Source organism: Scyliorhinus canicula, chromosome 8 (genome assembly GCF_902713615.1).
Source record: "Scyliorhinus canicula chromosome 8, sScyCan1.1, whole genome shotgun sequence".
Lineage (NCBI taxonomy): Eukaryota > Metazoa > Chordata > Chondrichthyes > Carcharhiniformes > Scyliorhinidae > Scyliorhinus > Scyliorhinus canicula.
The window spans coordinates 177,297,447-177,319,215 of NC_052153.1; the positions used below are offsets into that span (position 1 = coordinate 177,297,447).

At 47.8% G+C, this 21,769-nt stretch overlaps 1 protein-coding gene across 6 annotated transcripts in view; it reads right to left on the reverse strand.

Annotated features, from left to right (window-relative positions):
• Positions 1–915: 915 nt before the first annotated feature.
• Positions 916–21,769, reverse strand: part of wdr17 (WD repeat domain 17) — a 233,209-nt gene continuing 212,355 nt past the window's right edge. For 5 of the 6 annotated variants that reach the window (XM_038805765.1, XM_038805764.1, XM_038805766.1 and 2 more), the window contains 5 exons: positions 21,378–21,480; positions 14,546–14,647; positions 11,867–11,965; positions 8,010–8,193; positions 916–1,844 (listed from right to left, as the gene is read on the reverse strand). In XM_038805765.1, the coding sequence (XP_038661693.1) occupies positions 1,725–1,844; positions 8,010–8,193; positions 11,867–11,965; positions 14,546–14,647; positions 21,378–21,480 (608 nt within the window). In that variant the 3' untranslated portion in view covers positions 916–1,724. Of the gene's footprint in view, positions 1,845–8,009; positions 8,194–11,866; positions 11,966–14,545; positions 14,648–21,377; positions 21,481–21,769 lie in introns of those variants that run through there. The other variant, XR_005461662.1, reaches the window with a different exon arrangement.

The window sequence follows — 21,769 nt, forward strand, 5'->3', positions numbered from 1 at the left end:
TGCAAACCTTCTGCATTTTTGGAATTGCCCAGAAGCCTGTGAAGGCTATAGTTTCCCATTGCTTTTGTCATGGCAATGCCTCAGGCAATCAGAGTCAACTTGTCAACCAATCATCACCTCTTCTGTCCTGTTAGTTTGAATTGTTGTGAGCGTTTGAAGTTTGGCATTCTTGAATTTGTCCTGATGAATGCAAGTTGGAAAGTTTCATAACGTACCTCACTTTTCAGCAATGTATCAGTACCCACAGCGTAATTTCCCAGCTGATTTGTAGACAAAATGAGAGTGAACCAACGAGGTGACTCCGTGATCCAGCACTCCCAGTGAAGTGGTGCTCAAAAGGGAGGTGCTTGTGAATTTCCATCCCTTACTTCCTTTCAATAGAAGAGGATGATGGGCATGCATGTCTGGAACATCATGGAATACCCCTTGCATGAAAAAAGTGCACTGCATTTCCTTCAATCATTCATCAATTAGGGTGCCATTCAATTTTGAGGTCTTATGTCAGTAACATTTACACAGAATTGGAGGGAAGAGCAAATGCAACCCTGCGGGGAACAAAACCCTGAAATTTAAAGGAAGGAATTGGTTGTATCTCACCTACATTAAGGCACAGCTTCCATAATGCACTTAACTAACTGTTAAAAGACAAACAATATCCTACCAGGAGACACAGTCAGTTCAGGTCTTCATAAAGAGAATCACTGTGATAGAACTCCAAAATCACTGTACTTCACCTCGAGGCAGCTGTGCAGTTACTTCCCCTGCATTACCTGCCCTTTGCAGTGGCTTTAAAAAAATAAATCTACAGATGTAAACTTAAAGATTAAAGAGGTATTTGGCAATGGGCTGATCTGGTATTTTAAATAAAAATGTGTTCCACTTTCTGTAGTTTAATTCATTTGCCATAATTCGAACAACATTTACAACGCTCATACTTTTTAAAAAGTCCATTATATTAATAAAGTTTTTTTTCATTTTGATGCATGCGGTGTAGTGCTAAGTAACACATGATCATAAATAATCTTTCAAAATCTAAGTGATACAATTATTCTACCATTTTAGCTTCTATCATTGACTGACCGGCCAGTAGCTGTAACTAGCATCCATGGTAATAGCTGAGATTACTACCAGATAGCGTATCTGCAAGTGAGTCTTAAGTGTTTCTCTGGGTTACTTTGTGAACTTTTGTCAGCAATCACCATGCATAATTTATTTATGCTGGATGATAAATTATTTGCAAACATTTTTATTTCTGCATCGGATCATTCCCTTGGGCAGGGGAAGAAACATTCCGAGGCGTCAAAATTGCCAGAGGTGATAAAACGTACAAAGTGCTAAACCTAGCGACTGCTGGCTGTGAGATGAGGCACGTCGAGCTCCTCATTACTATGGGGACCACAACCCCTCTCCGCTTTGGTATCTAAAAGAAATATCCTTTCCTGGCGTCAGGGAGAATTTATTCTGCCAGCAGGCCTACGTGTACAGTATCTAACACTGAACTTCGGAAAACCGGTCAAGCGGTGTGTGTGTGTGTGTGCCGGGGGAGGGGAAAGTATTCCTCATCATTGTGCAATTGTATCTAATGCACTGAAGAACGTACAGTGTAATCGTGTGATGCCATACCCCAGTCTTGATGCTCGAAAGTCAGCACACCACCAACCTCAGCAACAGCCACCAATATAAAAGTACTAAAAAACGTAATGTTCTTTGTAATAAAGTTCCTATCAGAACGGATTCAGGCGTATTCCTGTTCCTAAGGGGGAAAATGGGTTGACCTTTGCCCACATTAATGCATCGTTCAGAGAGATCACTGACTTTCCATCCTCCAGGAAATACACGGGTCCCTGAAAGCATAATCAAAATAAAAATGATTAAAAGACGAACCATAATTCAGCAATCCTGCTTCATTTTACAATGCCCATAGGCTTGAATGGTCTACTATATGAATAAATCTGTCTTTCTCATTTTGTAGCATATTGCCAAGTAGGACATGATTATAACCTTTCAAAATTTACCTTATAAAATCTGAATGATATTGTTTTAGCATTAAACATTGACCGGCTGACCAACAGCTGTTAGCAATGTTCACATATTGACCGTTAATGCCTGATTAAACTATTGAATATTGTATTTGCAAGTGAGTCTTACGGCTTCTCTGGTTGGCTTTCTGGGCTTGGTGGCAGCAATCACCATGCATCTTTTATGTAGCTGACTCCCGATGATAAATCATTTGCAAACGCTTTCAGAATTGGATCAATTCCCTTAGGCGAATGAAGGTATCTTTTGAGGCATCAAAATTGCACGTCACGGTAAAATTAACTCAGTGCAAAGTCTGGATTTTGTCTGTTGTGATGTGGGGCACGTCACGTACATCATGACCATACTTATCGGATGAATTCTTAACCCTCAACGGCAGTCCAGTGAGATAGTTTACAGAGGACACCCCCATTGTATTGACCGTACCCAACCGTATGCCATTTTAAATGAATGTTAAATGCAAGAAGCTGAACTGTACAAAAGTGATTAATTATTCTGGCTGTACAATAGTTGTTTAGGGCTGGATTCTCCGGTCCCCATGCCGAGTATTTCTCGCCAGCACGCCGTTCACTGGGTGACAGGATTCTCTCTTCCCGCTTCTCAATGGGAGCTCTCTTTGAAGGCAGCCACGCGGCCGGGAACCCCACGGGCGGGGGTGCACGGCCAACGGGAAAAGAGAATCCCAACAGCCGGAGAATTCCAGGCCTAATGTAGTGAATTTCTGGTGTGGAGTTTTTCTATACACTTCCATGTGTTGCCACAAAATTCCTTAACCAGCTGCATTGGGGCAGTGGTTCTCAAATATTTTTTGGCGGTGGATCCCTTAGGTGGGACAAAAGGCTACTCGTGCTACCCCCGTCCGTTACTTCCTCAGAGGTAACGGGATGAATGGAGCTGCTTTTGACGAGGTGATGTCTGGTTCCAAGCTGGAGAGCTTCAGTCTCATGCCAGGCTCCATGTTCCACCATTTCCGCCTCTTTGTTTTCAGCCCCACGTGCGTTGAAAATCCGATCTCGCAGATGCTGCGAATTGCATGTCAGAGCCAATGAGTCCAGGATACAAGGACCGTACTTGGAGCCAAAACGCCATCAAACCTTTCTTCAGAACGCCCCGTTTAAGTGACTCGCATTTTTCGACCCGCCTCAGGCCAACTGGAGGACCTTTGCGGACCATCATGGTCTGTGCAACACACTGCCGAGAACCATTTCTCTACTGGAGGTGCTAATCTGTTCATTTGAGTGTTGCAGTGTGGCTACACCACATATTGAATCACAGAATTTACAGTGCAGAATGAGGCCATTCGGCCCATCGAGTCTGCACCGGCTCTTGGAAAGAGCACCCTACACAAGCCCACACCCCCACCCTAGCCCAATAACCCAGTAACGCCACCCAACACTAGGGGCAATTTTGGACACTAAGGGCAATTTAGCATGGCCAATCCACCTAACCTGCATATCTTTGGACTGTGGGAGGAAACCGGAGCACCCGGAGGAAAGCCACGCACACACGGGGAGAATGTGCGCACAGGCAGTGAGCGCTGTGAAGCAATTGTGCTAACCAATATGCAACCGTGTTTCATATCACTGTTGGACAGACTTCCAATTCAATGAGACGGAACAACACAATCCTCAAAAGTTAAGATTTTCTTTCATCAATTGTTTTACATTTTTAAAGAGATTGTTTTAGCATTTGACCATGACACATTGGGGTGGATTTTCATATTCTTGCCACCACCACACCCCCCTCTAACCCTGAACCTCCCCTCCACTCCCCAATAAACTGTCATATGTTCATTGATACAACCATGGTTGAACTTATTTTCCCAATCATTTGGATACAATAGCACTGGGCAAGCTTAGGCTCAGTGGGAGCACTCTTGCAGAAGTTCAACAGTTAAGGTCCCACTCCAGGAACTTGAGAACATAATCCAGGTTGATCGTGGGGGAGTGCCACTCAATCAGAGGTGCTATTTTATGAATAACATCCTAATCCATCCTCGCTTCTGTCTATCTTGTGGCTGTAAATGATTCCACATTGGAAGACCAGCAGGGTTGTTCTCCCCGGTGTCCTGATCATTATTTATCTCTCACCTATCATCGTTATATGAAATGGATCTGTGGCTTGGTTCTCCGCCGGAGGGATCCTCTGCTTCGCTGGCAGTGCACTTACAGCTGCAGATTTCCCAATGGCGTCGGGGTGACCACAATGGGAAACCCCATTGGCTGGCTGCCTGGACGGAGGATCCCGCTGGCCGGTGGGGGTGCACCGCGCCAGACAACCGGTCTGATGGGGCGGAGAATCCTGCCCCTGGTCTTTATAACATTACTGTTTGTGGGTGATTCCCGTGCACAAATTGGCTGCCATATCTCCTACATTAGAACACTGACTACACTTTGAAATATGGCTGTAAACTGCTTTGGGATGTGAAGCTATGTTAATGCAAGTCTTTCTTCCAAGAGCCTTGCTCTCTATTTGGAGGTTCAGCTTGACATCTAGGCACGTGTTGGGCAGGATACTCCCCACAACTCTTCTTCAAAATAGCATCATCGGATCTTTCACATCCACCCGAGAGATGGATGGGGCTGTGGTTTAATGAGGCTAAATCTGTCTCTTCACAGCCATGGTGACATATTTGACCTCGAGATGAGCTTCTGGCCACATACTCACCTGTTACTCAGAATGTCTATTTCCACCTGCGCAACATTGCCCAACTTTGCCTCTGTCTCAGCTCATCAGCTACTGAAACCTTCATTCATTCCTTCATTACCTCTCGTCGCAACTATTCCAATGCATTCCTGGTTAGTCCCCCACATTCTACTCTCTGTCACCCAAAGGTCATCCAAAACACGGCTGCCCATATCTTAACTCTCGCCAAATCCCGTCCTCGCCGACATACATTGACTTCTGAACAAGCAACACATTGAGCTTAAAGTTGTCATCCTTGTTTTCCAATCCCTCCTTGTCCTCACCCCTCCATATCTCTAATCTCTTCCAACCCGCCGAACCTCTCAAAGGTATCGCTGCTCCTCCAAAGAACAAAGAACAATACAGCACAGGAACAGGCCCTTCGGCCGACCATGGTACCTGTCTAAACTATAACCGTCTGCACTTACGGAGTCCATATCCTTCCATTCCCACCCTATCCATATATTTGTCTAGATGCTCCTTAAATGCCGCTATCGAACCTGCTCCCACCACCTTCCCAGACAGCGCGCTCCATATATTTATCACCTAATTCTGACCTCTTGAGCATCCTTGGTTTTAATCGCTTCACCATCGGTGGCTGTACCTTTGGTTGCCTTGGCCCGAAGGGCGGGAATTCCCTCCCTGCTCCTCTTCACCTCCCGATCTCGCTTGCCTACAGTAGGACACTTCCTAAAACCTACCCGCTTGACCAGGTTTTTGGTCATCTGACCTAATATCCCCTTATCGGGGATCGGCGAGCCACATTGTGTTTTATAACGCCCTTATGAAGCACTTTGGGATGTCTTATTGCAGTAAATGCGTGCGACTAATATAATTTTTTATTGTTGTTGTTTATCCAAAGGACAGCCTACGCCTCTCTGAGGAAACAAACCCAGTGATTTGCAGCGATATACAGCGAACTCAGTGAGGAGGAATTTATCTGGTTTCACAGCAATGTTCGGCTCGGCAAACAATTCCGGGTGACGTCTCACACTGGTTTCATTAAACCTCTGAAGCAATTGGATGACTCATAGAGTTTTACAGCATGGAAAGAGGCCCTTCGGCCCACTGTGATTCAGTCTCTGCTCCTTGGTTATCCCTCACAGACCAAAGCAAACTACTTTTGATTTGTTCATATTTAGTGGGTTGGGTTGGTAATTTAATAGGTTACCTCCTCATTTCGTCCATTCATAAATCCTTGCTCCACCTGAAGTGTGACACCTACAGATGTCATGCATGAGGCCAGCGAAAACCACATCATGTTGCATTGTGAGATAGGCATGTCCCACGGCGGGATCTTCCGGTCTCACCGAAGGTTGCCCTCCCGTGGCGGGTTCCCCGGCGGAGGGAGGGGTGAGCCACAGAAAACTCCGTAGGCATTAGCGGGACTAAGGGCAGCACAGTGGTTAGCACTGCTGCCTCGCAGCACCAGGGATCCGGGTTCAATTCCAACCTTTCACTGTAACTATGTGGAGTTTGCTAATTCTCCCCGTGTCTGCGTGGGTTTCTTCCAGTTCTTCCAGTTTCCTCCCACAGTCCAAAGATGTGCAGGTTAGGTGGATTGGCCATGCTCATTTACCCCTTAGTGTCCAAAAAATGAGGTGGGGGTCATTGGTTACGGGGATAGGGTGGGCGCCTGGGTCTTTCAAAGGGCCGGTCGCAGATTCGATGGGCTGAATGGCCTGCTTCTGCACCATAGTGGTTTCATGATTCTAATGTATTAAGTTGAGGTTCCCGGGCTTGTGTCGTGATTCACACTACTCCACTGGCGGGGGGGGGGGGGGGGGGGGGGGGTTCCAAGTGCCAATCACGGCAGAGACAATCACGTTTTTGATTCTCTCTGGATTCTGAGCATGCTCTGACTTTCTCACGGACGTAGAGGGCTGAATATTGCCTCCTGGGTGTATATTCATTCTCTGGAGTTTAGAAGAATTTGAGGTACTGTAATTGAAACATTCAGGGTGCCGAAGGGGCTTGAGAGAATAGATACTGAGTAGATACTGAGGCCAGGGGCCTACCAGTCCTGCTGAAGTGAATGGAGATTTCAATGGCTCGCCTGCCCTACCACTGAAAAATTCTGGCTGAAAAGTGGTTTCCCCTGGTCTTGGTAGACCGGGAACAATCTCAGGAGAAGGGGCCGTTTAAAACGGAGACTGAGGAGACACCTCTCCACACAAATGGCCCAGAACCTTTGGCATTCTCCAGCCCAGCGGGTTGCGGGTATTCCATTGCGAAGGATATTTAAGGCTGGAATAGACAGATTTTTGGGATCTCAGAAAATCACGGGATTCGAGGAGTTGGGGTGGGAAGTGGAGTTAAAGCCAAAGATCTGTCGCGGTCATACCGAATGGCAGAGCAGGTTTAAGGAGGGGCCATATGGTCACCTCCTGCTCCAATTCCTTATGTTCTCCTGTCGACCAATTGGGACGATTGGCCGCTTTCTGTGCTGGAAATCTTACAGGGACTTTGCTGGAAATTCCATGGGCTGGATTCTTCGTTTTTGGGAGTAAGTCCCCACGCCATCAGGAAAACTGTGGTCTTTTACGCCAGGAAAACTGGCGTCAAAAGGCCACAGGTTCACCGTTTTGCTGGGGGCTAGAAGGCAGCTGTCGTAGAGCTCGCAGCTCTAGCTGCCGATACGGCCCCCCATAGCACTTCTGGGTCAGAGGCTGTGTGTGCACACGGCGGCGGCCTACAGCGGCCGCGCTGTGCTCCATGGCGGACTCAGCCCGCGGACCTGGACTGGCAAAATAGTGCCCCGCATCAGTCGCTCGTGCGCCTGGGACCGCCCGTATACATTGCCCCCAGGCCCGAATGAAGCCCCCTCCGCCTGCCGGTCGGCTCTCCCCCAACTGTGGCGGCCCGGGACTGAGTCCGCAGCTGCCACGCGAGGATCACGTAAGTCACGCCGTCGGGAATTCGGCCTGTCGGCAACGGAGCATCGTGGGGTGGGCCTCAGGCAATGGCCTGAGGCGGTGGATACTCGGTGCAGCGTACTCCATGAGTACGCCGATTAGTTTGGGGGGGAGGCGGAGAATTGGAGAACCGGCGCCGCTCCCGATTTCGTGCACGAAAACGGATTCTCTGCCCCGTCGCCGAACGTGATTCTGGCGTTGGGAGCGGAGAATCCAGCACTAGGTCTATCAACCATATAAAATCTATTTTGCTGATCGGCAGTCTTATGCACCTGAATGTCAATACAAAATGTGCAAATAGAACTGACACTACATCAAAGGAAAATTTATTTCAACCAACTACTGAACTGAAATTAAGCATATTTTTTATACCTGTATCCGTAAGCCTGTGAGGCAGGAGGTATGGACATCGGAGTGACTGGGAAGATTAGAACCTGTGACATAATCAGGGCCGATCAGTCCTTTGATGGGTTCCTCCTTAATCCGATTGAGCAGAATGCTGTACACCTCTCTTTGAGATTCAGAAGGAGGTGTATATGGTGAGTCCTCAAATGACCTGGTATAATTTGGAAATCAACTCTGCAGTTAACAATGTAAAACCAGGAGTCTGAACTTTACAACAAAATACTGTAGAACGAATGATAAGTAACTTGGAACACAATTGACGTGGAATAAAAATGGCATATCTACAAATCTCACTGCTAGGGAAATGAAATAATATATATGTCTTGATAAAGATTCACTTTCAAAGAAACAGTTTTACATAAGGTTGCGCTGTCCAGTATTAAAATATCTAGTTGATACAGCCTGACAAACCCATACATTGGGAATCTTGAGCACGAAGACCAGTGCCTGAATCATTAACCTGAATCATGTGCCCTTTATATAAATTACTGTATCTGTTGCTGGTCCAGATTGGCAGCCGCTCGTCCCTCCTAATCATGGTTTCCAATGCCGGTGCCGGGGGTTGAGGGAATCCTGGGTCATAATGTTTACTGTGACTATTGCGACATTATTGTCTCGACCATTTATAACCATTGTTGAATGTGTTGTCGTCCATCCTTCCTGGAACTCCACGTTTCAATCGCACCAATCAGGTTCCCGGCTCCTGCCAGAGTGCCAAAACGGGTCTTAGCAAACTCCCAAATGACATCCAACGTGACAATGACAGAGGTAAACTTCCCCTCCTCATCTTTCTCAACCTGAGTGCAGACTTTGGGGCGGTCGACCACACCATCCTCCTCCAATGCCTCTCCACTGTCACCGAGCTGGCTGAGACTGCTCTCACTCCGTTCAATTCTCAGCTATCTAATCGTTGTCCGAGTATTGCTTGCAATGTCTTCTTTTCCTGCTCCCACATCATTACCCCTGCTGTCTCCAAGGGTTTATTCACGGCTGTCTCCTATTTATCATCTCCATGCTCTCCCTCGGCAACATCAGTGTCAGTTTTCACTGGAGTACTGATGACACCCAGCTCTACCTCACCACCATCTATCTCTCTTGACTCTTCCACTGTTGCTAAATTATCAGACTGCTCATCTGCCATCCAGTCTGGAGGAGCTGAAATGTTCTCCAATTAAATATTGGGAAGACTGAAGCGATTATTTTTGTTACCCACTCCAAAATTAATTTCCTCACTGCCGACTCCATCCATCTCCCTGGCAACTCTCTGCGACCAAATCAGTCGATTCGCAACATGGTGTCCTATCTGATCTTCCGACCACGTACTCACACCATCACCAAGACTGCCTTTGTCAACCTTCCTAACATTGGCCGACTTCAATCCTGTCTCAGCTTATCTGTGCTGAAATCCTCGGTCATGGCTTCATTACCTCAAGATTTGACTACTGCACTGCACTCATGGCTGGGCCCTCTGACCCACCATAAACATAAGCCCATCCAACTCTCTTCTACCAGTTCTATAACTCGCAGCAAGCCCCATTTCCCTGTCACTCTTCACTGACCTACTTTGGCTCCCAGTCAGACAATACCTCGATTTAAAATGCTCATGATTGTTTGCAGGTACCTCTATCGTCTCGCCTCTCCGTAATCTCCTCCAGCCCCGCAAACCTCAGGGATCTCGGCGCTCCTCTAACTCTGCGTTCTTGGGCATCCCTGATCATCATCGTTCCACCGTTGGAGGCTGTGCTTCAAGTGCCTCCACCCTAAACTTTGGAAATACCTCTCTTTGCTTTGCTTTCCTCCTTTACCACACTCCTTTAAAATCTACTTCTTTGACCAAGATTTTGGTCCTCTGACTAATATCTCCTTAAGTGGCTTGGTGTCATACTTTGTTTTATGATGTTCCTGTGCAGCGCTTTGGGACATTTTCTTAAGTTAAATGCAGTATATCAATACAAGTTGTTGTTGGGTAACACAATGAAAGTCTACCTGTATGGAACTTGTCAGGCTAACCTTGAAACTGGACTGTGCAGAGCAACAAATCTACATTGAACAGAACAGAAACCGTTCTCTTTTGTTTTATCGTCTGCTCTTTATGAGATTGGCCACAGCATTATTGAGCACGCAATAAAATAAAGGAACTCATTTTCAAAGGGCGTAATTGCCCCAGAACGAGTCCAGAGGAGGTTTTCAAGAATGTTGCCAGGGCTATAAAAGTGTAGCTACGAGGATAGATTGGGGTTATTTCCCTTGGGACAAAGAGAGCCGAGGGTGCCTTGATTGAAGTGTACACAATTATGGGGGGGAAGAAATAGAGTGGGTAGGATAAAATTGTTTCCCTTAGTTGAGAATTCTAGAACTAGGGGACATGCGTTCAAGATAAGTGGCAGCGGGTGTAGAGGGGACATGAGGAAGAACTTTTTCTGGAATTCTGAATCTGGAATTCTCTGCCCGAGTTGGTGGTGGAGGCAGAGACCCTAAATACTTTTAAAAGGTACCTGGATCTGCACCGTAAGTGCTGTAAGCTACAGGGCTATGGACCGAGTGCAGGAAAGCAGAATTAGAAAGGGCACCTGGGTGTCCTAGGGCTGGCATGGACAAGATGGGATGAATGGCCTCCTTCTGTGCTATAACTTTTCTATGGTTCTATGGATTAGTCTCATTCCAATCGTGCAGTGAAGACTCAGGCTAAATGTCATAATCGGACAGCCTGTGTGGTGGTCCTTACAGAGGGTGGTCCTGGTAAGTGAGGCAATCTTATGGAAAGACTAGATCAATTTCAAAACAGAGATCAACAAGATTTATGTTAGCAAAGATGTATCAGGGATATGAATCAAAGACTGGTAGATGTGTTCGGCAGATACAGAACAGGCTCAAGGGGCTGAATGGCCTGCTCCTGTTCCTGTAGCGTTTCCACAAACAGCCCAAATTGATATTGAATACGACTGATCCATTAGTATTGCTATCAGCATTGCAGTTCCCATCAGGGGGCGATGTTGGTGGAATGGTCATGTCACTGGCTGAGTAATCCAAAGGTGCAGGCTAATGCCCTGGGGACAAAGGCTCAGATCTCACCATGACAGCTGTTGGAATTTCAATTCAATTAATTAGTAAACCCAGAATAGAAAGTCAGGCTCAGTAAATTATGAGCAATTGCTGTAAAAACCCAACTGGTTCACTAACATCCTTTAAGGGAAGGAAATCCGCCAACGTTACCAGATCTGGCCCGACTCTGGACCCACAGTCATGTGGTTGGCTCTTGAATACCTTCTGAAATGGCCGGACAAAGCCATTCAATTCAAGGGCAATTAGGGATGGGGCAGCAAATGTAGACCCCAGCGAGTGTTGCCCATGACAGAATATAGCAAAAAAAACCCCTTATGTTTCAGTTCATCATCCCCAACAAGGTAAGTAATAATTCCACATTTTGCCTGAAGTGCTTCTGATGGCAGCCCCGACCTTGGTGGCAGAAGGCAAATGAACAGTCCCTGCACTTCTTGGTGATGCACAGAGATGTTATCAATAATTGTCCTTTCTTGCCCCCCGCTCCGCTCCTCATCCACCGCCCCCGCCCCGCCCCACCCCCCTCACCATCCTCCAATACCGTCCAATACCAATGGGTCAACAACCGTGGCTGTCCGGCATGGCAGCTTCAAAATTGGTTGCTTTTATTTGAAAATAAACCATGCTAGATTCCTCAGCGCTGCTCCTGCGTCAAAATCATGGCGTAATACCCCGAAGTGGGAGCAGCTCAGGGGAATTTGGCCAGCTTTGTACAATTAAATGAGCGCAGCCGGCTGGGTCCCATTCAGCGGTTACACACTCACTTGCTGGATGAGTGCTTGCACGCTCTCCATCCATCGAGCTCGGCCGATAGCTGCTCGATCTGTGTCGGCACCGTCACCTCTCTCCGCTTCAGCAGCTGGCTGCAATAGAAAGGAAGATCTTTGGGGCACGAGTAAAGGGTGAGCTGATGTGAGGCGGAGTTCAAGTAACAACCTGTCTACCAGCCTATAAAGTACCAGAACAATCACCAGCCAGGCTGTGACGAGCTGACTGCTCAATTATTTACCCTCTAGTTGTAACGCGGTTTGATGGCAGGATAATAGGCAGAGGAGTGGAAGGGTAGTCGGATGTGAGAGGGGCGGGTGGTCGGGTAGGGTGGGGGAATTGTTGGGAAGTCTAGGGTAGTTGGTGATGGGGGTGTATTTTGGAGTTAGATCAGAGATCATAGAAATTACAGTGCAGAAGGAGGCCATTCGGCCCATCGAGTCTGCACCAACTCTTTGAAAAAACACCCCACTTACGCCCACGTCTCCACCCTATCCCCGTAACCCAGTAACCCCACCTAACCTTTCTGGACACAAAGGATAATTTATTATGGCCAATTCACCCCTAACCTGCACATCTTTGGACTGTGGGAGGAAACCGGAGCACCCGGAGGAAACCCACGCAGACACGGGGAGAACGTGCAGACTCCGCACAGACAGTGCCCCAAGCCAGGAATCAAACCTGGGTCCCTGGAGCTGTGAAGCAACTGTGCTAACCACTGTGCTGCCCATGGGGGTTTGGTCAGTTTTGGGGATTTAGTCAGGGGGATGGTGGATGGGTATTCAGGGCTTGTGGGGGTTGTTAGATGCTGGGGGGTGGCGCGGTTGGTTCAGTAGTGTACTTACCCAGGAGTTAGAAGTGGTTTTAATCTTTCTAACATTTCCAGGGTAATTATTTTGCTAAGTGAGTTGGAACTATCCGAAGTTCCCGCATTTTAAATCAGAGTTTCGGGGACTTCTGCTGGCGGCATGGAGGAGGAAGTCTCACGTTGGGTGGCTCCTGCTCGAGGCTTAATTTTTTTAGAATTTAATGCCCGGTCCCAGGGGCAATATTTCAACACATAAGTGCAGGAAGACATAAGGAAGGAAGGGAATGTCCAAAAACCAAATGAAAACTGCCGTGAAGAAGGGGGCAAGTGAAGGTTCACCGGCGAGCGAAAGGGTCAGCTCGGCAACTGGAGAGATGGCGGAGGATGGGTTACTGGGTGGGGCCGCACTGTTCACAGCAGAAAAGATGACCGAGGTGATGGTTGTGGAGTTTGAAAAGCAGTTTTCAAAGCACGTGGAGATGATGAGGAAGGATGGGAAGAGCGTCAAAGATTTATATAGAGGAGATGTTGGGGGTGGACAGGAGGTATGTGGGGATGCAGATCCCACCCTTTTAGACAGAAGGAGGGAGCTTCAGGCTAGCCTCGATCGGTTGTCCACAGCGAAGGTGGTGCGCCAACTGAGGCGAGCGAGGGGAGCAATTTACGAATCTGGGGCGCATGCTGGCAGGCCAACTTCGGAGGGAAGAGGCGGCGAGGGAAATTGCCCAGGTGCGGGACAGGATGGGGAAATTGCCGGTGGCCCCGGATCAGATTAATAAGGCGTTTGAGGAGCTCTATGACAATTTGTATAGGTCGGAGTCATCAGTGGAGGATCAGGGGATGCGGGAGTTCCTGGACGGATTGGAGTATCTGAGGCTGGAGGAGGAAGACAGGACCACATTGGAGAGGTCGGTGGGGGAACAGGAAGTAAAGGAGGTAATTGGGAGGATTAAGTCGGGGAAGGTGGCAGCACCAGTACGGTTCCCAGTGGAGTATTACAAGAAATTTAAAGACAAATTGATGCCGCTGATGGAGGGGATGTTTGAGGAGGCGATCGGGGGGGGGGGGGGGGGGGGGGGGGGTTGCATCCACAAGCATTGGGGCCAGCCTCAATCTCCTTGTTGTTAAAGTAAGATAAGGACCCGACGGAGTGTGTTTCATACATCCCTATATCGCTACTGAATGTTGACGCAAAGACACTGGCGAAGGTACTGGCAGCTTGGCTGGAGGGGTGCACCCCGAAGGTGACAGGAGATGAGCAGACAGGATTCATGAAAGGATTGACTGATTTGAGTTGTCACATGTGAAAAGTATTTTTCTGCGGCCAAGGGAACGTACACAGTATGTACATAGTAGACAAAAGGAGAATAATCGACAGAGTACATTGACAAATGGAAAGCACGTACTTTCAAATATTAGGAGGTTATTAAATGTAATCATGACGCTGGGTAAGGAAAGGACACGGAGGTGGTGGTTGCACTTGACGCGGCAAAGGCGTTTGATCAAGTAGAATGGGGACATGTGATGGCGGTTCTTGAGAGCACAGTATAAAGTCTTACAACACCAGGTTAAAGTCCAACAGGTTTGTTCGAATCACTAGCTTTCGGAGCACTGCTCCTTCCTCAGGTGAATGAAGAAGTGGGTTCCAGAAACATATATATATATATATAGACAAATTCAATGATGCAAGACGATAGTTTGAGCAAGCAAATCAATTGAAACAAATTGTTAGAAACAAGCATTTCACAAGTTAATAACCTGCTCTGCGTCATGTAACGGTCAAATTGTCATCACAAAATCCATATTTTAGTTGAAGACGTGGAGCAATTAATTCCGGCAGAAATGTTTCAGTATGTACTGCCCTCACCTGGTGTACTCGTAAAGTGCAGGTACAATGCTGTTGTAATGTCTCCTAATGGCCAGTAATGCAGCAACGTAGCCACAGAATATAAGCAGCTCATTTCGTAATCTGAAAGACAAGAACAGAGCTCAATCGTGTCACAGCTTAGAGATTTTGAGTTTCTTTTCTTTTATTTAGGGGAAGCTCAGAAACATCTAAAAGTTCCGGTGCAATAGGCCCAGTTGTAAGCTCCTGATGAGAAAACTCCGGAATCCTAACTCCTATTGACACTATGTCTTGCAGGAATTACCCAAACGTAAATGGGCGATTAAATCAAGGGGAAAAGCCAAATTGACGCCGAGACAGCCTGGTTCCCCATTGTATATAACTCAAAGATATGTAAATGTCTTAAAATTCATTTAACTCAATCTGACAACAAGAGGAACAATGGATTTTGATACAAAATGCAGTGTGCAGCAAGCAGACAGTGCACTTTGTAAATCAAAGGGACCTGCATTTTGCAATGTATTGTGATTATTTGTATACTGATATGATCAAAATAGAGCAATTATTATATTCTTTATTTTAATTTTAATCATTGTTTAAATCTTGGTCATGAATTATGATTCCTTGTTTTATTCGTATCATCATGTCAATCTAGCACCTGCCATCATTTTTTTGAAATAAATTTAGAGTATCCAATTCTTTTTTCTCCAATGAAGGGACAATTTAACGAGGCCAATTCACCAACCCAGCACATCGTTGGGTTGTGGGGGTGAGACCCACGCAGACATGGGGAGAGTGTGCAAACTCCACACGGACAGTGACCCGGGGCCGGGATCGAACCCGGGTCCTTAGCGCCGCTAGGCAGCGGTGCTAACCACTGCGCCATCCTGCTGCCCAAGGCATCTGCCATCATACATTATTTCAGTAAACAAATTTCTTTGTTTACAGCCTGCCTTATCTGTCTCTTCACCTGCCTGTCTGTCTGCCTATTGTAGCCATCTGGGATGGCCACTTACAAAGGTTCCCGGGAAATATGACCACCTGCAAAGGACCATATGGGAAATATGGTCAACCCAGGACTCAGATGCTCAGAGCTTATGTATATTGGCAACTCAGATAACTAGATCGAAACCCCCAGCTACTTTGCATTCTAATGGCCCATTTCCCCAGAACAAAAGACCTGTACTCAGGTAACAGATACAGAAACAGACTAATTGGCGCCACTCCCTTTGCTCAGGGAGCCCAAAAAAGCCAAGGTCAATGACCACTCAGGACACGTCCCGCCATCAAGGCACCCGCCCCTTTATTGGCCAAAATCGAAGGTAGTAATCAAAGCCTGCCGAATTATTGGGTCCAAAGCTAAGGACCGCCCAAAAGAGCGTGAAACCCCAGAAGGATAAAGAGAGACACTGCCATGTGTTCGGTCTCTCTTGGCCCCGGCGCTCGGTCTCTCTTGGCCCCGGCGCTCGGTCTCTCTTGGCCCCGACGCTCGGTCTCTCTTGGCCCCGACCTACACCTAAAACCAAGTGTAGCATCACGATCAGAAGACAAGTTCAAGACCAACGATCGCTACCAGACGGATGAGCCCAGCAGAAACAAAGTCACTTCTCCAGACCCAGCCACGCAAGATCCAAACAAAGGCCTTGTTCCTCTGCATAAAGCCGGGTGCCTGAAGTTAAGTGCAGGTTGCTGTAGTGTTAGGTGTGATTTAGCTTGTAGTGTTTTATGCTGCATGTCAAAGTAATTCTTGTGTGTAAATAAACTATCATTGAACTTGAACTAACTAACTGGTTGCTGCGTCTTTGATCGATATCCGGTAAAACCTTGTGGTGGTATCATTTGATACCTGGCGACTCTGAAAAGCAATATAATCATTAATAACTGACATATCAGTATCCAGTTAAAAGAGCAACATTATTGGTGTCTCCGGTGCCGGTTGGCAACACTAACTTCTTATAACAAAGAGCAGTTCAGCACAGGAACAGGCTCTTCGGCCCTCCAAGCCTGCGTCGACCTGCTGCCTGTCTAACCTAAACCTTTTACACTTCTGGGGTCCATATCCCCCTATTCCCATCCTGTTCATGTATTTGTCAAGATGCCCCTTAAATGTTACTAACGTCCCTACTTCCACCACCTCCTCCAGAAGCAGGTTCCAGGCACCCAATACCCTCTGTGTAAAAAACGTCCCTCAACATTTCCTCTAAACTTTGCCCCTCATGTCTTTAACCTAGGTCCACTAATAATTGACTCTTCCAACCTGGGAAAAAGCTTCTGACTAACCACTTTGTCCATGCCCCTCATAATTTTTTAGACTCCTGTCAGGTCGCCCTCAACCTCCGTCGTTCCAGTGAGAACAAACCGAGTTTATCCAATCACCCTTCATAGCTAATGCCCTCCATACCAGGCAACATCCTGGTAAACCTCTTATGTACCCTCCCGAAAGCCGCGACATCCTTCTGGTAGTGTAACAACCAGAATTATATTCAGTATTCCAAATATGGTCTACCTAAGATTCTATACAGCTGCTGCATGACTTGCCAATTTTTATACTCAATGCCCCAGCCAATGAAGGCAAGCATGTCGTATGCCTTCTTGACTATTGTCTCCACCTGTGTTGCCACTTTCAGTGACCTGTAAACCTGTACACCCAGATCCCTCTGCCTGTCAAAACTCTTAAGGGTTCTGTCATTTGCTGTATATTTCCCACCTGTATTAGACCTCCCAAAATGTATTACCTTACCTTTGTCCATTTGTCAAGATTAAACTCCATCTGCTATCTCTTTGCCCAAGTCTATATCCTGCTGTATCTTCTGATGGTCCTCATCGCTATCCGTATTGCCACCAACCTTTGATTTGTCCACAAACTTACTGATCAGCCCAGTTACATTTTCCTCCAAGTCACTAAATGTCCCAGCACTGATCCCTGCTGAACACCACTAGTCACAGTCCTCCATTCAGAAAAGCACCCTTCCATTGCTACTGTCTTCAATGACCGAGCCAGCTCTGTATCCATCTTGCCAGCTCATTGCTAATCCCGTGTGATTTCACCTTCTGCACCAGTCTGCCATGAGGGACCTTGTCAAAGGCCTTACTAAAGTCCATGTAGACAACATCCACTACCCTACCCTCATCAATCATCTCCGTCACTTTCTTGAAAAATCCGATCAGGTTAGTGAGACATGACCGCCCCTTCACAAAACAATGCTGCCTCTCGCTAATCCTGTCTCGGCGAAGCCTCTCCAATAGTTTCCCTACCACCGACGTAGGCTCACCGGTCTGTAATTTCCTAGATTATCCTTGCTACCTTCCTGAAACAGAGGACCAATATTAGCTATTCTCCAGTCCTCTGGGACCTCACCTGTAGCCTGTGAGGATACAAAGATTTCTGTCAAGGCCCCAGCAATTTCCTCCCTTGCCTCCCTCAGTATTCTAGGATGGATCAGACCCTGGGGATTTATCCCTTAATGTTTTTCAAAACGCCCAACGTTTTGATCTCAATGTGACCCAATCTACAAACTCTTTCCCGGACTCAGCAGCCATGAAGTCCTTCTCTTTGGTGAGAACGTAGCCCATTTCCTCTGGCTCCACTCATAGGTTCCCTTCTCTGTCCTTGAGTGGGCTAACACTTTCCCTGCCTACCCTTTTTTTCTTTATATATGTGTAAAAAGCCTTGGGATTTTCCTTAATCCTGTCTCTTTATCTGCCGGTCATTCTGCCTCCATATATGTCTCTTTATCTTCCTGTCTCCTTATCTGTCTGTCTTTCTCCCTCTCTGTTTATTTACCTGTCTGTCTGTCTTCATATCCGCCTCTTTATATGCCTGTCTTTCTGTGTCCTTATTTGCCTGTCTCTGTCTCCTTGGGTGGGATTCTTCCGTACCCGGCGGGGTGTGAACCACTCTGGCGTCCGGCCGCCCCAAAGGTGCAGAATCTTCAGCACCTTTAGGGGCTAGGCCCGCCCCGGAGTGGTTGGCACCCCACAGGCCTGCGGGATAGGGGCTTGGCGCCACGCCAACTGGCGGCGAAGGGCCTCCGCCGGCCGGCGCTAGTCGGCGCATGCACAGGAGTGCCAGTGCGTGCTGGCGTCATCCCCATACATGTGTGGGAGGGTTTGTCTCCGCATCGGCCACAGCTGAGGACCACAACAGCCTGTGCGGAGTAATAGCGTACCCCCACGGCACAGGCCCGCCTGTGGATCGGTGGGCCCCGACCGTGGGTCAGGCCACCGTGGGGGCACATCCCGGGGCCAGGTCCCCCTGCAACCCTGGAGCATGCCCGCGCCGCCAGGTTCCGCCAGTAAGGGACCTACTCTGATTTACGCTGGCGGGACCGGCTACAGGCGTACGGGACTTCGGCCCATCGCGGGCCGGAGAATTCGGGTGGCCCCGGTGCCCATTGAGTCGCGCCGGACCCCGCCATTCTCCGAGGCGGGCGGCGTGACTCACGCCGGGCCGATTATTGGGGGGGGCGGGAGAATTGGGAGGACGGCGGGGGTGGGATTTACGCCGACCCCCGGCTATTGTCCCACCTGGCGGGATGTCGGAGAATCCCGCCCCTTATCTGTCTCTTTATCTGCCGGACTGTCTGTCTGCATATCTGTCTGCCTGCCCAACTCCTTACTGTCACTTTATCTGCCTGTCTGTCTCCTTATTTGTCTCTTTATCTGCCTGTCTGTCTGACTCTTTATCTGTCTCATTATAGGGGCTGGTTTAGCTCTGTGGGCTAAACAGCTGGCTTGTAATGCAGAACAAGGCCAGCAGCGCGGGTTCAATTCCCGTATCGGCCTCCCCAAACAGGCGCCGGAATATGGCGACTAGGAGCTTTTCACAGTAACTTCATTGAAGCTTACTTGTGACAATAAGCGATTATTATTATTTGCCTGTCTCTCTGTTTCCTTATCTGTCTCTTTATCTCCCTGGCTGTCTGTCTGTATATCTGTCTGCCTGTTCATCTTTTTACCTCTCTCTTTTTCTGCCTGTCTGTCTCCTTATTTGTCCGTTTATCTGCCCGTTTGTCTGTCTCCTTATGTCTCTCTCTCTGTCTCTTATTTGTCCGATTATCTGCCTGTCATTCTGTCTCCTTATTTGTCTGTTTAGTTGCCTGTTTGTCTGTCTCCATATCTGTCTCTTCATCCACCTATCTGTCTCCTTATTTGTCACTTTATCTGTCTGTCTGCCTGACTCATTCTCTGTCTCTTTATCTGGCTGCCTGTCTGTTTGTCTCCTTATTTGTCTCTTCATCCACCTGTTTTTCTGTCTCCTTATTTGTCACTTTATCTGTCTGTCAGCCTGTCTCCTAATCGGTCTCTTTTTCTGGCTGTCTGTCTGTCTCTTTATCCGTTTGTTTATCTGGCTGCCTGCTCCCTATCTGTTTGTCTGTCTGTCTCCTTTTGTCTGTCTGTCTGACTGGCTGAGGTAGAGTGATGCAACTTCACCCCATTTTCCAGCTCTTTGTCTGCATTCCTATTGGTTATGGCACCTCAAGTGCACATTCAAGTGTTTTATTTAAACGCGACGAGGGCTTCTGCCTTTACCGCACTTTCAGGCAGTGAATTCCACATCCCCAAGTTCCCCTGGGTGAATTAAATTCTCCTCACCATCATTCCACCGATTACTTTAAGGGCAAAATTCTCCCATCCTGCACGCATTGGATTTGGTCGCGGGTGGGGGCGCAGAATCTAGAGGCAGCACGAGGTCGCAAACTCAACAGCGTAAAATCATGTTGCAATTCTCCAAATGGCAGGTCCATGAAGGGTTGGCCCTCCAACTGGCTGGTGGCACGAGGGCCATTTGCATCTCATGAATGCTCATTAAAACAAATGGCCACCAGCATCCTGTCAGGCCTTTAAATCTTGCATGAAACCTAATTGATAAAGATTAGCCTGCACAAGGCAATCCCCAGTTCACAGAAAGCTTTGAGGTGAGTGCAACAAAATCTTTGTGCCATAGTGCTGCGCTGCTCCTGATGTGCTGTTCACCACCCTGCCGGGGCAGACCGGTACCTGCCCTCCATCTCCATGCCGACCTGGTCTTCATGGACAGCAACGTGCTGCTGGACCCATGGACCCTCCTGTGTAACTGACTGGGTGATGTACCATCAATTAAACGCGAGACGAGTTGCTAGACAAAAGTATGGCTTTAATCTACTAGATGTTAGCCCTGCGGTCGATTACAGTAGAAGGACGACCGCCGGGAGTACTGGGTATTTATGAAATGAAATTAAAATCGCTTATTGTCACGAGTAGGCTTCAATGAAGTTACTGTGAAAAGCCCCTAGTCGCCACATTCCGGCGCCTGTCCGGGGAGGCTGGTACGGGATTTATACCCCGCCCTGGGGTTAACTCAGCCTCTCGACCAATCGGGGAGCCGTCACATGACTGGTCTCAACCAACCGGTCGAGAGGCACATGACCGACCAGGGCCAATGGTAAGCCGGTGTTCTGCACCAATGGCAGGCAGCTATGTTAATCGTACCACCACACTGGGATTGATATTGTCCCTGGGGTTGGCGAGTACAACGGTCTTCCCCCTGGTGCCACACACAAGTATCTATCTGGACAGCACTGTGCATCCAACACAACAAAGGTCCGAAGTTCAGCCAGCGTGCGAGGTGATGCCGGCCTGACGATGACAAGGGGGGATTGTGGAAGGACGGCTGTGCAAGGGATGAGAGGGAAGGGTAAGGGATCACAAGGGCAGGCAAAGAAGTGGATGAAGAAGACGAGCAATGGAAGCAGAGGAAAGAGTGAGGGGAGGGAAGCTGGACCTCGACAGGGCAGCATTAAATCTGATAACCTTTAAGCCCAGAAGGCTGCCTCTCATTTAAACAGGCAGCAGTTCTTGCATTCTAACTTACTCACTATACTTGTGCAGCATCAATCGGTCAGTGCGAATGTAGCTGAGCAGGTCCAGGATCCCATGGACCGAGTCCAATGTCCAGTCGGAGCTACTTAGCTGTTCTGTCAGGTAGGAAGAAGCAAGAGTCAGTCAGCCGCCAGGATTTGGGTCATCTTTTGAAACAGCAGAGAAAACATTGACGTGATTTCCAAACATTTGTCGCAACAGGTGATGCTCCATGAGAGAGATCAAGCTAACAGTAGATTTCTAAACAAGTACTTTGCATTTTTTCTGAAACCGCAGAAGACAATGCTGGAATATCAGGGAAAGAAGTGAGCTGGACTGATGCCTGACTGGAACGGAGACTGCTTCACATAAAACATAAACATCCTTACAGATTATACTTGGTCC